General features: G+C 37.6%; 2 protein-coding genes across 3 annotated transcripts; both read right to left on the reverse strand.

The window, feature by feature from the left end:
• Window positions 1-1,039: 1,039 nt before the first annotated feature.
• LOC137747349 (AUGMIN subunit 8) lies at window positions 1,040-6,512 on the reverse strand. Of its 2 annotated transcripts, none has more exons than XM_068487446.2 (7): window positions 6,182-6,512; window positions 3,084-4,604; window positions 2,737-2,856; window positions 2,161-2,277; window positions 1,995-2,084; window positions 1,670-1,777; window positions 1,040-1,424 (listed from the first exon to the last, which is right to left on the reverse strand). In XM_068487446.2, the coding sequence occupies exons 2-7, from the start codon at window positions 4,419-4,421 to the stop codon at window positions 1,320-1,322; spliced, it is 1,878 nt and encodes a 625-aa protein (XP_068343547.2). In that variant the 5' UTR covers window positions 4,422-4,604; window positions 6,182-6,512; the 3' UTR covers window positions 1,040-1,319. The 2 variants fall into 2 exon arrangements, with proteins under 2 accessions (XP_068343547.2, XP_068343548.2); XM_068487447.2 differs by lacking the exon at window positions 6,182-6,512 and adding an exon at window positions 4,745-5,515.
• Window positions 6,513-12,121: 5,609 nt separating this feature from the next.
• Window positions 12,122-16,870, reverse strand: PDE327 (FAD/NAD(P)-binding oxidoreductase family protein). Its single transcript, XM_068488298.2, has 14 exons — window positions 16,493-16,870; window positions 16,342-16,404; window positions 15,696-16,145; window positions 15,480-15,551; window positions 15,167-15,292; window positions 14,846-15,055; window positions 14,378-14,425; window positions 14,100-14,255; window positions 13,710-13,871; window positions 13,437-13,530; window positions 13,238-13,356; window positions 13,092-13,136; window positions 12,587-12,898; window positions 12,122-12,474 (listed from the first exon to the last, which is right to left on the reverse strand). The coding sequence occupies exons 1-13, from the start codon at window positions 16,808-16,810 to the stop codon at window positions 12,665-12,667; spliced, it is 2,097 nt and encodes a 698-aa protein (XP_068344399.2). The 5' UTR covers window positions 16,811-16,870; the 3' UTR covers window positions 12,122-12,474; window positions 12,587-12,664.
• Window positions 16,871-16,936: the final 66 nt, after the last annotated feature.

The following is a 16,936-nucleotide window of genomic DNA, read 5'->3' on the forward strand; positions in this document are numbered from 1 at the left end:
TGTGTTGTAAAAATTTTCAAAATCGATATGAAAATGTGGGTTATAACTCATAGTTTTTGTGAAAAATTGAAATTTTTAGTTTTACGAAATATTTTGACCAGGAGTTAAGGGAAATATTGCAAGATCTTTCGATGTTATCCAACCATTTATTAGCTCCCGAAACTATTATTTATTGATTTTTATATAAACTAATAGTGGTACGACGAGAATCTTTAGAATGTCTTAAATTAATTTTAAAAAACATGTGGTACGACGAGAATGACTCAAAATTTTGCTTATATTGTACATTGTAAAAATTCCTAAAATCCATTTGAAACGTGGGTTGTAGGAAATATCTTGCGTGGGCGCTAAGAAAATGTTGCAAGACTTTTGAATGTGATCATACTATTTATTAGGTCCCAAATTTAAAGTTGAAATATATATATATATATATATATATAAACTAATAGTAGGCCCTCAAATAATTTTTTTTTTTGTTTTCCAAAAATATTCGAAATTTCCTAAATTAATTTTAAGAAGCATATGGTGTGACAAGAATGACTCGAATTTTGACTTATAATTAATCTTGTAAAAATTGCCGAAATCGATTGAAAACGGTGGTTATTACTCATAGTTTTTGTGAATTTAATTTTTTTAGTTTTAGAAAATATTTTGCTTGAGAGCTAAGATAAACGTTACAAGACGCTTGAATATGACCCTACCATTTATTAGGTCTTATACTTATCAGCAATTCACACCTACTCTGAATGTGGCGTGTCGAATGGGTGACGAAGTCAAACAGTCAGCCTAACGGTCTTTCGGACTTGAGGTGAAGCTCGACGGATCAATGGGCAGGTTGGGTCAGATTAACAGGTCCGGTATACACAGACCGGCTAGTTGAGGTCTAACGGTTGTTAGACCAATAACATACACTTGTACAGCAGTAAAGACATAAAACAATGGTGAAGGAGTTTAAAAACGCTTTTAGTCATTTTAAAAGCAGTTCCAAACGAGCCCTAAAACAAGTAAAACTCAAATCCAAGGCAGCATAAATAGAACATTGGTAATTGCGACGATTTCCTATTTCATTTCCTTTGAAACTTTTGCTTCTACACTGAATTCCAATCCTTTGATTCCTTTGCATTTCCTTTTCATGGAGCCGACGGCCCTCTGCTCAGAAAGAAAAGGAAGATTTTTGGAAAAGAGCAAGATGACATTCCAAGGAAAACAGAAGAATCAATTTACATTCACGGAGAACCGACGGAGACATTTATCTCTGCCCCGGTATATATTTATCCCTTCGGAATTGACAAAGCGAACTTATATTGTTGGCTTTGAAGCTAGTCAGGATCAAGAACAAGTCTTGGTTGCCAAAATTGGGCGCTCGCTTTTCCCATTTCTTGTTTCGTTTGCAAGAGATGGGTCCTCAGGCTGTATTCCTCTACCTGTTTTGAGCAGCCAGTAATCAAAAGTTAAGTACAGTGTTTATAAGCAGTTAATGTTGCAAAATGATTTATCAAACTGAAGACGCTCGGCTGAACAGAAATCAGTGTTCATCAAACTGAAGAATATTCAATACTACGACAGAACAAATGTGACAGAAAGCCCCTGACCTCCCCAAACATACATGAGGATTTGCTTTTCCTAATTACATTCTGTTCATTAAAAATAAATGGTCTCATTGTTTTACCTGCATAGCTGCTGCTGAAGCCAACAGTGCCTCGCACTCGTCAAGCATGGCTTTCTCCTGTGCTGCTACAACAGCAAGTTCAGAAACCAAACTGTGCACGCCCTCCACCTACATCACATGAATGTAAAGTTCTGTGTTATTACGTCTGTCTTTTCTGAAAGATAAATCCTCCAAACACAAACTTTACGTGCACAATATAAGCAACCTCTACATCATTGATCGTTAGTGCTACCCGGTGTATGCCATAAAGAATGTAGTAAAAGGATGGAGGTTGAAAAGCTATCACAACATGGTCAACGTAAAACTATGGATACATGAATCTCACCCGTGAGAGCAAATAGCATATGGAGGATGCCATTGCCTGCATCACATCAACCGCTGAGCAGATAGCTACCTTCAAAGAATCCAAATCTGCCTGTAAAAGTGTAAGTTTATAGTGATAACAAAAAGTCTCTTTCCATAAATCAAATTAATGATCTTTTACAACATACCCTTGCCCCTCCAGTCACTGGAAGACGTAGGGTGCTTGCCTCCAAATCTTCCATAGCCCCCGAGAATGCAGCAATATGCTCGGTTTCAAGTAAACCCCAGTCTTCAAGGTAGGCCATCTGACCAATCATTAGAAAGGGTATGAGTAAGATACTATATGGGACCAAAATTTAACAGGAAAGCCTCTGAGCTAAGACATGCCTAACATGATTTATTATTTCCAACAAATGTCACTCTTGGCACTAATTTGCTCGGCTTTTCAAACTGAATTTAATTACAAACAGAACATGATGAACGTTTGCCTTCATCATCAACTCTCTTCTATTATATAGTTCCTATTCCCTGATAACAAAGCTGGTTATAAGCTATTCCAAACATTTCCAAAGGTTCACACGGATGAAATCTTAGAATACATCCTAACTGCTCGGTGCAGAATAATCTGACGACCACACTAAGGTTTTATGTACTTTCTGCATCATAACCTAGTCTTTGACTTACAGGAATACTTAAAGGATTAATGCAATCACTGAAAACATTGCAGATAACATGACATCACTGTTGTGGAAAAGATGCATTACTTGATCATTCAATACTGACTTCAGCTTAAGTTCAAGCTTCAACTGCTGGAGATCGATTCGTTTCTTGATTACTGAATCCCACAAGCTTATTGTACTGTTCCAGACATTCAATAAAGTTCTCTGCAACATCAATTAGATTCCAATGTAAGTTGACATAGTATTCGTCACTTACAATAAGTTTGCACAACCCTGACCATGCAACAAATCAATATCATTGATAAAACTATTCAGCACTGGGAAGTTAGTAAGACGGGACATGATAAATAATAGTAGGAAATAAATAAGAAACTAGTAGAGCAAAGAAATATGCCTAAAAGTTTTCTAGTTCAAAGAGAACAAACACCCACCTCTGCATTTACTTTCTGAACATAAAGTACGACCTCTGCCCTTGCATTAGCAAATCGCCATTGCAAACATCTATTGTAAAGTAAACGCAACTGATGAGCATCTTCAATGTAACTTGCACCCTTTTTCCCCTTAAAATCTGCAATGAAACTAAGCACAGATGTTGAACTGCTTGATTGACTGGACGTACTGGACGGCCTTGCCTTAGATGGACTAACTCCTCTAGAAGGAGGAGTAGATGGTCTTGATTGAGACGGGCTTAAACCTCTTGTAACAGAAGATGAAAACATTGAGCTCTTACTAGGTGAGGACGGTCGTGATTGTGATGGAGTACTAGGCAAAGATTGAGATTTCAGTGAATGAGATGTTAATGACAACCTGTCCGATAAACTTGTGGAGGCAAGCTTGTGAGGTCTGGATACCTGCAGGGAATTACCATCAACTGAATTTGCTCCTAGTCCTGCTTTACAGCTTTGATGAAGCGGTAATAATGCAGCAGTATCACTGGCCGATTTTTGTAAAGATTTGCCCGAAGGATCAGATGGTGGCGTTCTCCTAAGCGTAGACAACCCAACTCTGGGAGTTGGCGCAACAAGCCTGACAATTTTAGCACCAAGATCCACACTTCTATTTAATGAATTCGAAGATACTTTCCCACTTATTCTACTTGGCCATCGATGCTGATCTATCAATCGGGAATGCAAGCCATCAACCGGCTTAGAATTCTCTGATTGATCAGGAGCATTTTTGCCTTTAAGAGGGCTCCTTTTTCTCTCCGGTGTAAGCTTTCTTGGAGCAGCAGGTGTTTCGGCCTGCCTATGAGCCACATTCGAAGATGACCTCAAAGTGCGGTCAGACAGAGCACTCGACACTGGTTTTTCCTTCTTACTAACAGGAATTGAAATGCTATCAGACTGAAAGGAAACACTCAAACTTCTCATAGTGGAAGGCCATAAACCCTCTGGCATTCGACCGTTTAATGGTCTTCTGGACGAAAATTGCACACCTGCATCGCGGACCGGTGTTGATGGACTTGGCGGGGAAGTGGGCGTCGAAGGTCGCTTCCTGTCAACAGATTGGGATCTTTTGGACACCAATGGCGATGATGGACGTGAGGTGCTTGTAAGGGTTGGAGATGGGCAACGCCGAGCTCCAGAAGGTGATGAGGGAGTTGTTGAGGATGGAGAGGGAGACTTGTACCTAGAACTAACTTCCCTCGTTCGAGGGCGGCGGGTGGTGGCTGCATTGTCGTTCCTCTCCGCCGGAACCAACGGCGGTCTTGGGGTCTCCACGGCTGTTTTCTTCTTCAGCGCTGCTAGAGCTGATTCACGCACATCCATCCACACTATCCAAATCCAATTCAGACCACATTGATGGAATTTGATTGTTTCATTTCATCAAACCAAATTTACATACTTGACAGCCTTTGCATTTCACATAATCCCACCACATTCATATACCAACACTCAATGGAATAACACAACCTGTTGCTTGAAAAGAAGATACTTTTCTCTGCAATAAATCTGCCACAAAACGCACAAATCAAAAGTAAGAGACAGCAGCAGAGGGAGGGGCTAAGTAAAGCAAAGAATAAACAACCCATAAAAAAAATAAAAATAAAAATAAAAAGAAAAAGGAACATTGAAAACCCAAAAAAGCATACATCTTTACAGAGACTCAGATCCAATTGAGAATCAATCTGAGAATTGCAGCAAATAATCTCAAAAGGGTAATTTGTTTTCAAAGAAACAACCGCAAATCCAATCAGATCAGGCCACGGCAGTGAAATTATGAAGGGGGTAAACAACATCTGGTGCCAAAGACGGTTATGGTTAGAGGTTGGTTTTGATAACCCACAAAACTGAATGCAAGGGCAGCCTGGTAGGGTACCCTAGGAACATTGGGGAGACTGGGAAGAGGGAGTGGACAGTGATGAGGGTGCGGGATAAGAGAAACTGAAGGGTTGTATTGTGTGTGCTGGATAAGCGCCCTGCCTTTAATTTTGCTCTGGTCCCTCTCACGGGAGTGCCATGGTCGGTTGGGCTGGACAATGGGTCAACTCTCACACAGAAAAACCACCCACTCTCGCTGTCTCTCTCTCTGTGCCCAGCTTTCCCTTCTCTCACAACTCTTTGTCTGAAAGGGAATTCAATGAAAGCGAACACAAAACTTGCAAAAATAATCCAAAGCTTTTAGCTTTCTCTCTCTACCCCCTCTCTCTCTAACTTTTTTCCAACTAAAATACAGACTAAACCTGGGATCAACTGCCAGAAATTTACTTAGTTTACCAAAACGATGCTTAAGGGTTTTCTCCTCTCTTCTTTTACTCCCACCGTCTCACACATAAACTTGCAAAAAACAATAAAAATCCGCTTTGCTTCTGCGGTGTTTTGTCTGTATCCACAATATTAAAATCTCCAATTATTCCAAGGTTGAAACTCGCAGGTGCTAATGTTCTTTAGGAAATGAGAAAAAGACATGGAGGTCCACGTGGACGAAGGATCATTGTCCATCCCCATGAATTTTTGGGACAGCAGTTAGAAGCATACACACATAAAATTAAGCAATGCAAACACATCGTTAACTGGAAAGTCGATAAAAATAAGGTGGTTCTTTTTGTGACCATCGTTGTTCATTTGTTTTTGTTTCACAGATTTGGGAACTGAAGTCAATAAAAACGCAGAAACATTTGTAAAAAATTCGGAAGAGAAAAATGAAGGATTCCAACGAGGGATCCATGACATATGTCTGCAGCCGACAGGGCCGTGTCCCTCAAATCCAAGACACGTTTACTGCTTCACTGCTCATGCAATTTCTCTCTCTAAACACCAAAGCTTCAGTCTTTTTAGAGAGAGAGAGTTCATTGAATCTCAATAGAACTCTCGAGAATTCCCAAACAAAAAAAAAAAAACATATGATAAATCAATTAATTTCCTGCAACTTAAAAGGAAAAATTTAACCGTTGGTAACTACGGTTTATCTCAAAGTTAACAACAAATAATATATAATTAAAATTAAAAAAAAAAAAAAAAAAGGTTGCAAGAATTCCTCAAATCATCAAAACCCTAAACTTACATACCAAGAGATATTTGAGACTCACCGAAAACGGAAGGAAGTTGCTTTAATCTCTTTGAGAATTCGAATCAGGAGGTCACACGGCGGTGGCTGGGAGGCGTCGCCGGAAACGGAGGGGATTCGCCTCGCGGTGATCGGAGAGTCAAATATTCCCGGCGGGAAGTCAAAGATTTACGGCGGGAGGCGGAGTTTGAAGGAGAGATGCCGAGATGGAAGTGGAGAAAGGAAAAGGTGTATATTTGATGAAAAAATTTAATATTATTTTATGGGTATTTTAATTTGAAAAATGGGTTTTTGGAATTTTTTAAAATATATAAATTGCGAAGAAACGGTTACAATTTGGAGGGAGGGACTCCGAGATGACGTTGATTTCGCGCCACCTACTCTGATAAGCCTTTTGACAAAGTTAAATGTGGGCCCCTATCTCCTGCGTCCAGTTCCACGCAAGCACGCAGTAGAACCTCATGATCCAAATCAATGTATTAAATTGCATTTACTAGGAAAAAATGTCAAACTTGTTTTTCATTGAAGCTTTTATAGTCTTATATATATACTAGGAAAAATGTCAAACTAGTTTACATTTTTTTCAAGACCAATATTTTAATTTAACCTAAATTACGAGAGTGTACTTCAGAGTATATTACATTAATCAACTTCGTTTTCGCTCAAATATGCATACTAATTTGTTACGAAAAATAATATCCGTACATTATATGTTTTTTGAGTCTATTGATTCTAACTTGATAGATACAATTCAAGTGTCAGATAAACAATAGTGTACGAGGATGAAAATTGATGCAATACCAACTTTGAGGTTTATCCTTTTTCTCTTGAAAAGGAAAGAATGTTAAACCAACAAAATAAGTGAAATATAAGATTAGTTGTAATTAGTTGGGATTAAGATGTTTCATCTATAAATTAAGCATTGATGCATGGTTGATTGCTCTCAAAGAAACATATATGCTTGAAACTGTAATTATTTAGGATTAATTTGGATCTTGACAATGTTCAAATCCACAGCCACTAAATTTTGTTGAATTTTTTATACTTCAAACCTAGACGCTAAATTTAACAATTAATATACTCTAAAATTTTCGTTGAGCAACAAGACTTGACACGGGATAGCCGTTTGTAATACGTATTTCATACTATCACAATATATACATATATTCTGATCGTCACTCTTAAGAAGCAATTATGTTTGGTATGTTTCCTTGTTGTCCAAATAAATTTACATGGAAGTTTTTGGGAAGAAATATTTGGTTTATTGTAATCTGGACGAGTAGATGGTTAGTTTAATGGTAAAAATCACCATCATTCAGAAAGAGTTTTACTCTTTCATCACTTTAAAAATAGAATCGACAAGCCAAAATAGGCTTGTAGATAATCCAGACTGAAAGGGTCTTACAATTACTTTTATTCTATGAGTTTGTTTGCAAATGTTTTTAAAATAATTGAATATCCTTTTGATGAAAGTATTTTTTGCTTTAAAAAACACTCAAAATGCTTTATGCAAAAAAACATATACTTCGTGCAGAAAGCACTTCAAGTATTTTTCTAAAATGCACTTGCATTTTTTATTAAATATTGATTCTAAAAATTCTTTCAATTATTTTAAAAGTACTTCTAAATGAAATATATATATATATATATATATATTTGTTATTTTATTAATATGCATACAAAGAAAAATATTGTGTGTCTGTGCGTGTGTGTGTGTATCACATGTAAGCAGACCAAAAGTAACATTTTTACCAAATTGCTAGCAATATAATCATCAGCAATGCATGTGTGAGTTCTAAGTTTTATTATGTTAGTAAAAAATGCATGAAGAAAAGAAAAAGGAAAGAAAAAAAAGAGATATGATTACAAGAACGACCCTCATCTTTATTTTCCCGCTCCCTCCACTTCAAAATTTTATATTAAATCTGCATAATTAATTAATGTTAAAGTTTATGGCTCAATTCATTACAAGCATTTATATCTGCACCTGAAGTTTTGAGTTTGAATCATCCTTCCCCGATATCACTTGTATAAAAACAATAACAAACTTGCATGGTAATCATCCCAAAGCGACTTCTCCTTGCTCTTCCTCTTTCCATATTTTTTACTTTATTGTTAATTAATCCTTTCTTTATTGCTAATTCTTCCCTAATTCCTCATGTTTGCCACCAATATTGTTCCGTCTTTGTTAGGCAACTACCAGTCTACAAGGGCCATGACAGCAGCAAGATCATTAATAATATAAACTGTCCTTATGATATTGTTTTAACCATAAGCTAAACACTAACTAACCACTTAAACAGCTTGCTAGTGTATTATATATATGGCATTGGCAGCATAAGCTGCTTTTAGCCGAAAGCTGGAAGGTCCATTTACAGCTCGGAAGAACCCAGGAAAAGTGAAAGTTGGTCACACATTAATCATTTCAAGCCTTAAAGAGGGACTTACCCATAACCGGGTACACCACAGTGACATTCTAGACTAAATAACGCGGTGCCATTTGTCTTTAGAGCAAAATGCCGAGGTGGCGTGGGTATAAGGTTAAGTCTCTCTCCAAAGCAGTGGGAGCCAGATTACCCTGAATGTAATCACCAGATCTTGAAAAAGACTAATCATTTAATCTGCAATTAGGTGCAATAATCCGAAAAAGAGAATTAAGATTCTTTTTGGATTTTTGTGTCTGGAGTAGACGGACCCGAACATCTGATCTACTTATTTTTAATTTTACAATCTCATTAGTCCATTTCACTGATCTACTTCACATAAACCATAAGTCTGAATCTCTCTCTCACTCTTCAATGGCATGGATCTCCGGCCGCCAAGTCTTTAAGTTTCGAACACAGAGATCCATATAAGATCTCGATTCTTTAAAAAAAAAAAAAAAAAAACTTGGAAAATTATGAGGTTTGATGCAATCTTTTGCTTTTTCTTTGAAGAGTTTTCTTCTAATAGCTGCGACGTGTGAAGATGTGGACAGATAATATGATATGAAATAACATGTCTGCTAAAAAGTTTGAAAACCCTAAACCTTTGTCCCATATCTTTCAGGGCCTACAATTTTCTTCCCTTGTTGTCTGTCTTGGTTCATATTGCTTTGGGTTTTCTGACTTTAATTAATATTATTCTTTTTTTTTTTCACCTCCAAATTGGAACAGTTGGTGAGAAACAATGCTTAGAGGATGCATACAAGACAATAATTTCTTATCATGCAGCTGCGGAGAATATGCAATCTCATTATTGTTTGTTATGAATTCAGAAGCAAAAATTAATTATCCTTTTGTTTTCATTGATGAGATTGATTTATTTTTTCAATTTAGTGATCATTATTGTTAATCTGTATGCTTACACAACTAGTTATCAATGATTGATATTAATTCATGTGAGATCTTACAAAAATCAAGTTGGTTAAAGCAACGTACTCGTTCTATCCACCTAAGTTAGATTACCCTTCCATAATTGGCTAGTAATAATGTGGTTCAAATTCGTCTTTAGCGATATCGAACCTAAGACCTCTTATTTACAAATGAAAAAGAATATCACTAAACCGTAGTACTAAATGTCCTACACAAATTTTATTCATGAATTAAAGCAGACAAAAGATCCAATGATGGGTGCTCATGTGATGGAATTATAAATTTATAATAGCAAAGTATAAAATCACGGAGAATCATCAAACCCATGATGCATATGCCAATGGCATGCTACTTTTTCCATGTCCTGGCTAGGAGTGCAATTCCAACACATCTTTTTTTATGTCCTCGCCACTTTCTTCTAACTAGATACTCCAGTTGAAAGATAAGATAATGTGATAGATGCTCAACGCAAAAATGGTAGAGAGTTTAAAAAGAGATTCTAAAAAAAAATATATGTAATACTTGAAACTAACATAAAATTTTACATAAAACCGTACACAATTGTGTTTTAAGATTCATACCGTCAAGGCCACTTATTGGAAAAAGAAAAATCTTCTAAGTAGATAAACTAGATAAACTTAATTGTCACTTATGTGTGCTCCCATGTGGGTAGTAGCATTTATTTTATTGGTTAGTTCAATAATTAATTAATATGAGAAACAAAGGTTTATTATTTTGTGAATATAAATAATTAAAATTTATGTTTTTGTAGTGTTCATATTATAATTTGATATGATATTCATCGAAATGCTCTCGAGTCTGAGTACATGGTATTTGTATTTTCGGCTCGTATTAATTAATATATTCATATGTTTTCTCTCCAGCATGTTCATGCCATAATTTCCTCTTTTGTATATATATATATATATATATATATATATATATCTATTCTATTTTGTATCTTTCGAACTTTTTCCTTTTTTCCTATTTTGCCCTCACTTTTGATACACAATATTTACATAAGAAGGGCAAAATAGTAATTTTATATTGAAATATTTACATAAGATAAAAAATATGCACTTATTAAGAGAAATTGTCCCACCATCATTTTTTTATACACGTAAGTGAAATCATGATGTTTTTTGGATAGTTTGAATGAACTTAAGCGATTGCGCTTGAGGAGAACGTGGAGGCGGATGTTCACACACAGAATGTGTGCTCATCTGCTGATATATATATATATAATGGGGTCAAATTCTGACTAGCTAGCTTGTTTCATTTTAGGGTTTAGATTGACTTGTTCTATCCGTTTAGTTTTATTTAGTTTAGAACTCATTTAAAAGTATTTTTAAAATGATTAAAATCGTTTTTAGATAAAATATTTATGGGTTTCAAAAGCACTTTAGGATTCACTTGCATTTTGATTAAGGATTAGTTTCAAAAATATTTTTACTAAAAGCGTTTTTAGTCATTTTAAAAACATTTGTAAACAAACCATTAATTAGGGATCGCAAATAATCTTTTAATCCGCAACCCTTAATTTCGACGGTCAACTGTAGTCCCTAACTCCCAGCGTCGTTGTAAATGGTCTTTGACCTCCCATTGCGGCAAGCTTGAGTCAACGCCCCCACCTCCGAAGATGGAGTCCATGTTTGGCCGCAAGCCTTTTGACTCTGCCGCAGCCACGGCCGCACCAGCCACCACCATAACCGTACGTCACCATGCAAACGAGCAGCTTAAGGAGCTGTAGCTGTATATATATATTAGCACGTACGTACTATACTTTGATGAGTACGTAGATTATGCGAAGCTAGGTATGTATTTTATGTACATATATGTGTGCGTGCGTGCGTGCGTGCGTGTATATATAATGCTGTTTATATAGAATAAAGAGACTCCCCGCCCGCATGCTTATATATGTAAGTAATTAAGATGATTGGTGGCGATTGGTTGAGCTTGTCCAATGTACATTGCAGGCGCTGATGGAGGCGATCGGTGGTTCGTCAGAAACGGTTGGCCTCAGCGGCACCTGACTCCTTTTTGCTCGTAGGGTGGAGAGGCTTATGATACCAATTTGATAGGGCATGAATCGTACGTAAAAAGGAAATAACAGAAATATACAAATAAAAGCTACTTCGTTCATGCTAATGCCTTTCTCACATTACAAGTTTAATACATGATCTCGAGCCTCTGCATTTAGTAGAACGAACTCTCGTAAGGTTCCGCTAGGAATCCTTCTAGAAACATTACAGTAGGTAAACGGAAAGATGCAAATATGACACATAAGAGCCAAATCTACATTTTATTTTATATTTTCGGGAGATGTATATTTTAGTTCTACCCAATAGGAGAGAAGCAAATTTGAGATTCCATTTTTTCTCTCTTTTACCTAGCGGGATCCATCCTTAAAAGATGTAAAAGATGTAAAAGAATATGTAAATTTACATTTTTATTTATATCTCCCGGCCAAGATGTGTGTTTTACATCTCTCCCATTGGAGAGCTGTCCGCCCAACAAAATATGTAAAATGCCCCATTTCAAGGCATTTTGCATCTTCCATTGGAGATGCTCTTAAAGGTCAGTTCATACTGAAAGTTAAAAAAACAAGAAAACAAACTCCACAGTCCACACTAAAACTTTGCTGGGGGTGTACAATGTATAGCATGATAAACAACAAATAGTTAGCTTTCTGATCAAGTAATCTGATATACTCAGATCTACAAAATCTTACAGGAATCTTCCCGAGTTCATGTTGCTTGATTGAAATGTGCCTCGTGGCTAGAGATCGAGCTATGTTAATGTCATGTTAGCAATATATCCAAATTAAATCATATATAAACCAGTCTCTGATGGGATGCAAATGTCAAAACTGCGTTCTTCCAACAATCTTCATCCAAACCCATCAATTGGAGTACTCTACTGAGGAGTTTGAATCATCGACGGAACAGGAAATCTTATCGAGCTGCATAAGCATAAGAACAGGAGCAAATCTTAAAACTGATCGTCAATAACGTACTAATTATTTCATGGAAGTTTGAGTTGGTGGATGTGAAACCAATTGGTTATTATCTAACCTCAGCTCTCCAATGTAGATGATTGAGCTTGTGTTGTTGGGCACTCCGAACCAACTTTAAGAAACACCAACTATGCTTCTAGTACTCCAAAAATCCAGCACTCCGAGCCTTGCCCAAAATTGACTCGATGCCTTCATTACACAAACCAAAATTCTTTGCCACTGCAAAACCAGCGTACATGCCATCCACAGCTGCACTCACAATCCCTCCAGCATAACCTGCTCCTTCACCAACAGGGTAGAGACCTTTCAACGATGTGCTCTCATAAGTATCATTGTTGCGGGGAATCTGGATGGGTGAGCTAGTCCTAGTCTGGAAGCAATTTTACAACAATTGATAAGATACTGACATCAATAACATAAAGAACTTTGGTGGTTGTACGGATATATGATCAACCTATACCGAATTGAGATACAACCAGATTATTTGTTATGTAACACGATCAATATCCAGTTAATATAAAAAGGAACTAAAAGTTAAAACAAATATTAAATACTGGGATTACCTCCACTCCATGAAGAAGGGCCTCCTTGGATATAAAACCTGGTAACTGAAAGCTCCAAAGTCCAAGATAAGTAATTGTGATCAGTAATTGTTTGTAATTAATCATAAATATAAAGGTAAGTTACAACAAGAGAAGAAAAGTAACACCTCTTTGTCAAACACAGAGAGTGAGTGCTGCAGCGTCTCTGTTATATGAATGGGGAAAATCTCATGGAGATTTGCTGCCTTCACTCCTAATCGATAACTTGATGGTGGCACAGAAGTCACTAGGCAAGAAACAATCAAAACCTTAGCTTGCTGAACATATGATCGCAAAACTAATCCAGAAATGGCATAACAATTCTACCTGACAACTTATTGTCCATAAAATCCGTAACTGTCTGCACTGGCACCACAAAATTTCCCCCGCCCATTCTAGCTGCTCTTTGCTCAAATTCCCTCTAAAATATTATAACATCATAAGCTGATTTTTGGATTTTTTTTGGTCCGACAATGCTTTAGTATTTTAGCTCAAAGAATCCTATTGCCGATCTTAAAGTTGTATTCAGTTGGTAGGTAAATAAAGATATATGATACTGCAGAAAAAGGAACACTAGATATAATCAAAAGAAAAAGTTACCTGAAACTCAACCCCAGCAAGAGGTCCACGGAGATTCAATACATCAAAATCTTTCGCTGAGACTGTTACAACAAGTGCAGCATTTGCCCACTTTGACGCACGTTTAGAAAATGACATGCCATTGATACAGATTTCAGATGGATTTGTACTAGTGAGAACAACCTGAAAAATACCATTTTAGCGATTCCAAGTCTAATATAGACAATCATTCTTCACTAGGTATTTAAAATTCAAACATGGTTCTGAAGTTTATATAATTCCCCACCTAGGAAGAAGCCAATTATTGGTTGATAATAAACATACGAAACTTTGCCCCCTTGGTGCACTAAGAAGCTAAAACTTTCAGTCAGGTGAAATAAAAATCAAGAAATTTGAAAACAGAATACGTACCTGACCACCAGGACACATACAAAAGGAATAGCAACTACGACTTGTTGCCCCTGAAGGTTCTTCCCCATCCTTTCCACTAACATATTTGGCAACCTTGTAATCTGCCACTGGCACTTTACCACGTCCTCTGCGAACCTCAGTTGCCAATCCAGAATACTACATTTTTGTAATAAGGAAAATAAAATAAAATAAATAGGTATAGAGAGTGATAAAAAAATTTACTTAATCTAATAACAACACGTCCAATTTTTTTTAAATGGAGCTAAGAAGTAACTAACCTGTAAGCTGTTTACTACTTCTTGAGGATGCTCAATACGCAAGCCAACCTGTTAGCCAAGTTAAGTTTTTATCAAGCTACCAAAGAACTGATTCTAGCACTACAACTAATACCAAGGAATGTGGCTTCACAGTAATTCATGCCATTTTATTCACCCAAAAAGACGACATACATAATTTTGAAAACAAATATGGAAAGATGTATATCATTCTTCTGGCAACAAGGAACGTAACTCCTCCAACTACACAATATTTAATGATATAAACTATTTCTGTGCACATGCTTATCTCCTGTGATCTTTACATACAGTAATAGTGCCAGAAATCTGGAAGGTAAAGTATTGGAAATGATGTGGGTCAGAAGGCTACAGTGGCCTGTTGATGCGGAGGATTTATGCCTCCATAAATACGTACAGAGCTGGACAACAAAGTTCCATTGATCCATATGAAAGAGGAGGAAAGTAACTCACAGCAAAATCTTTCGGGATCAAGTCTATGTTATGAGATAGAAGTGTTTGATAAAAATCGCGTGCCGAATGCCCAACAGCTAGAACAACAGCATCATATTCCCATTTCTGACTATTAGACTGTCTGTCAGCTGAATCAGAAACTTTGACACCTACAACTTGTGCATTATCTACAAGGAGATCGTCTACCCTAGTCCCAAACTTTATGGTAACCTGAACATGCCAAAAAAAAGAATTACTAAGAACATAGGAAATGAAAGTGGTAAGCAACATAAATGTAATAATATGCATTTGATTTAGCTAGAAAATAGATGTGTGACTCACACCCAGCTGTTGCAGATGTTGCCGAAAATTGCGAAGTAATGGAACCAATCTATCTGTTCCCAGATGAGGCTTTCCGTCAACCAAGATTCCTACGGGAGCCCCAAAGTGAACTAACGTTTCCATAACCTGAAGAGTAAATAAATCCGAATCAACTCACATAAGGTCAGGTAATAGCTTAAATGATACTAATCACCTAGAAGAAAAGAAAAGAGAAATGCTACGTAGTCTATCATTTATGCCTTGACAGCTCAGTATTTCATTGTCCAAATTACACAAAGAGAAGACAAACAAAAGAATAGAGAATGGTTCTGACCGCCAAAACACTGCCACTGTTTCTTCCAATCCTTGTCACCAGCTTTCCATCACTCCAGGTACCTGCACCACCCTGCCATGAATAAGTCCTCGATAAATGGCTCAATGGTAAAACACAGACGTATATATACAGAGGGAGGTGTGTGTGTGTGTACAAAATAATGGCACATGCAGTTACCGAGCAGGAAAACAATGTGAATCAAGTTATAAGTATAACCTCCCCAAAGCAAAAATTGCTTTCTGTTTGTAACATCCGGCGGACAACCAGAGCACCAATGTCGCGGCCCCTCTGTTCAACGGGCTGACCTCTTTCTAGTAACGTAACATCTGCACCAAATTCCGCAAGAACAAGGGCGGCAAACAGCCCTGATGGTCCACTACCCACCACCGCAATTTTCGGTTTTGTAGCTGTGGGATGCGCGTGTGATCCTTCAGACCCATTGCTCCTGTTATTGCCACTTCCTCTTGAAACAAAACCTTGATGGACTTTCTTAAAGTCCTGTATTATATTGATCAAATCTCCAGATTTTCTAGCTTCAGGCATGTGTTCTACTAGCCCAACTTTCGGCTCCAACTCAGAAATGAAGTCCCAAGCACGAGGCTCGAGACTCAGAAGTTTGTCGACATCCATTTCCACAATGTATACGAATTTCGGTTCTTTCAGCCTCTGCACAAGAATTAATAAGGGGGAACATAAACAAAAAAAATCAGATTACTTGCTGGGCAACAAAATCGAAATCATCCCAACTCTTCCATAACCATTTGAAACAATTTCACAGATAGAACATACACGATGCGAATCGCCATTTTTCCAAGACTCTAACTTTCAACAATAAACCAAAATTCAAAACAACATAACATACCTTCCTTGCATCAAAAGATTTCCGAACCACCGTGAACGCCTCCGTCGGCAGCATCGAAGGAACCTGAAACGAAAAACAAGAGACGAACATAAAAAAAATGTGAAAACGTGAACAAAAATGCTTGACATAAAGTGCCGCCGGATAGAATTACCGGAAATTCGAGCACTTTGGCAATCTGTTCGAGCAAGCCATCGGAGACGCCGAGAAAGTCCTTTCCCGGGTCCTTGTCGACGGAGACGCCGAGCTTGGACAGCCTCCAGATGCCCTCGTACTTGTTCTTGACGTCCCCTGCGATTTCCTTATGCTTCAGTTTCAGCTCCTTCTTCTCCGACGGGTACCTCCGCTTGCCGGCCCTCTTGGCGCCGAGGATTCGGAGTGTTTGGGGACGAGGATAAGGGAGTACGCGCGTAGGGATAGAGTTTGGAGGGTGGAAAGAGTAAAGCTTGGAGGTGGAGGGAAGGAGGAACATGGCTTTTCGACTCAGCTGTGGAGGCCGGAGTGTTTCGCACTTCCTGACCAGCGAGCGAGCTTCTGGTTTGGGATAAGGAGGCAAATCTCCAGTGATGCGACATGCCGTTTGGGTCGCAAATCTTTG

Source organism: Pyrus communis, chromosome 2, assembly GCF_041283825.1.
Source record: "Pyrus communis isolate YQ-2024b chromosome 2, ASM4128382v1, whole genome shotgun sequence".
Classification (NCBI taxonomy): domain Eukaryota; kingdom Viridiplantae; phylum Streptophyta; class Magnoliopsida; order Rosales; family Rosaceae; genus Pyrus; species Pyrus communis.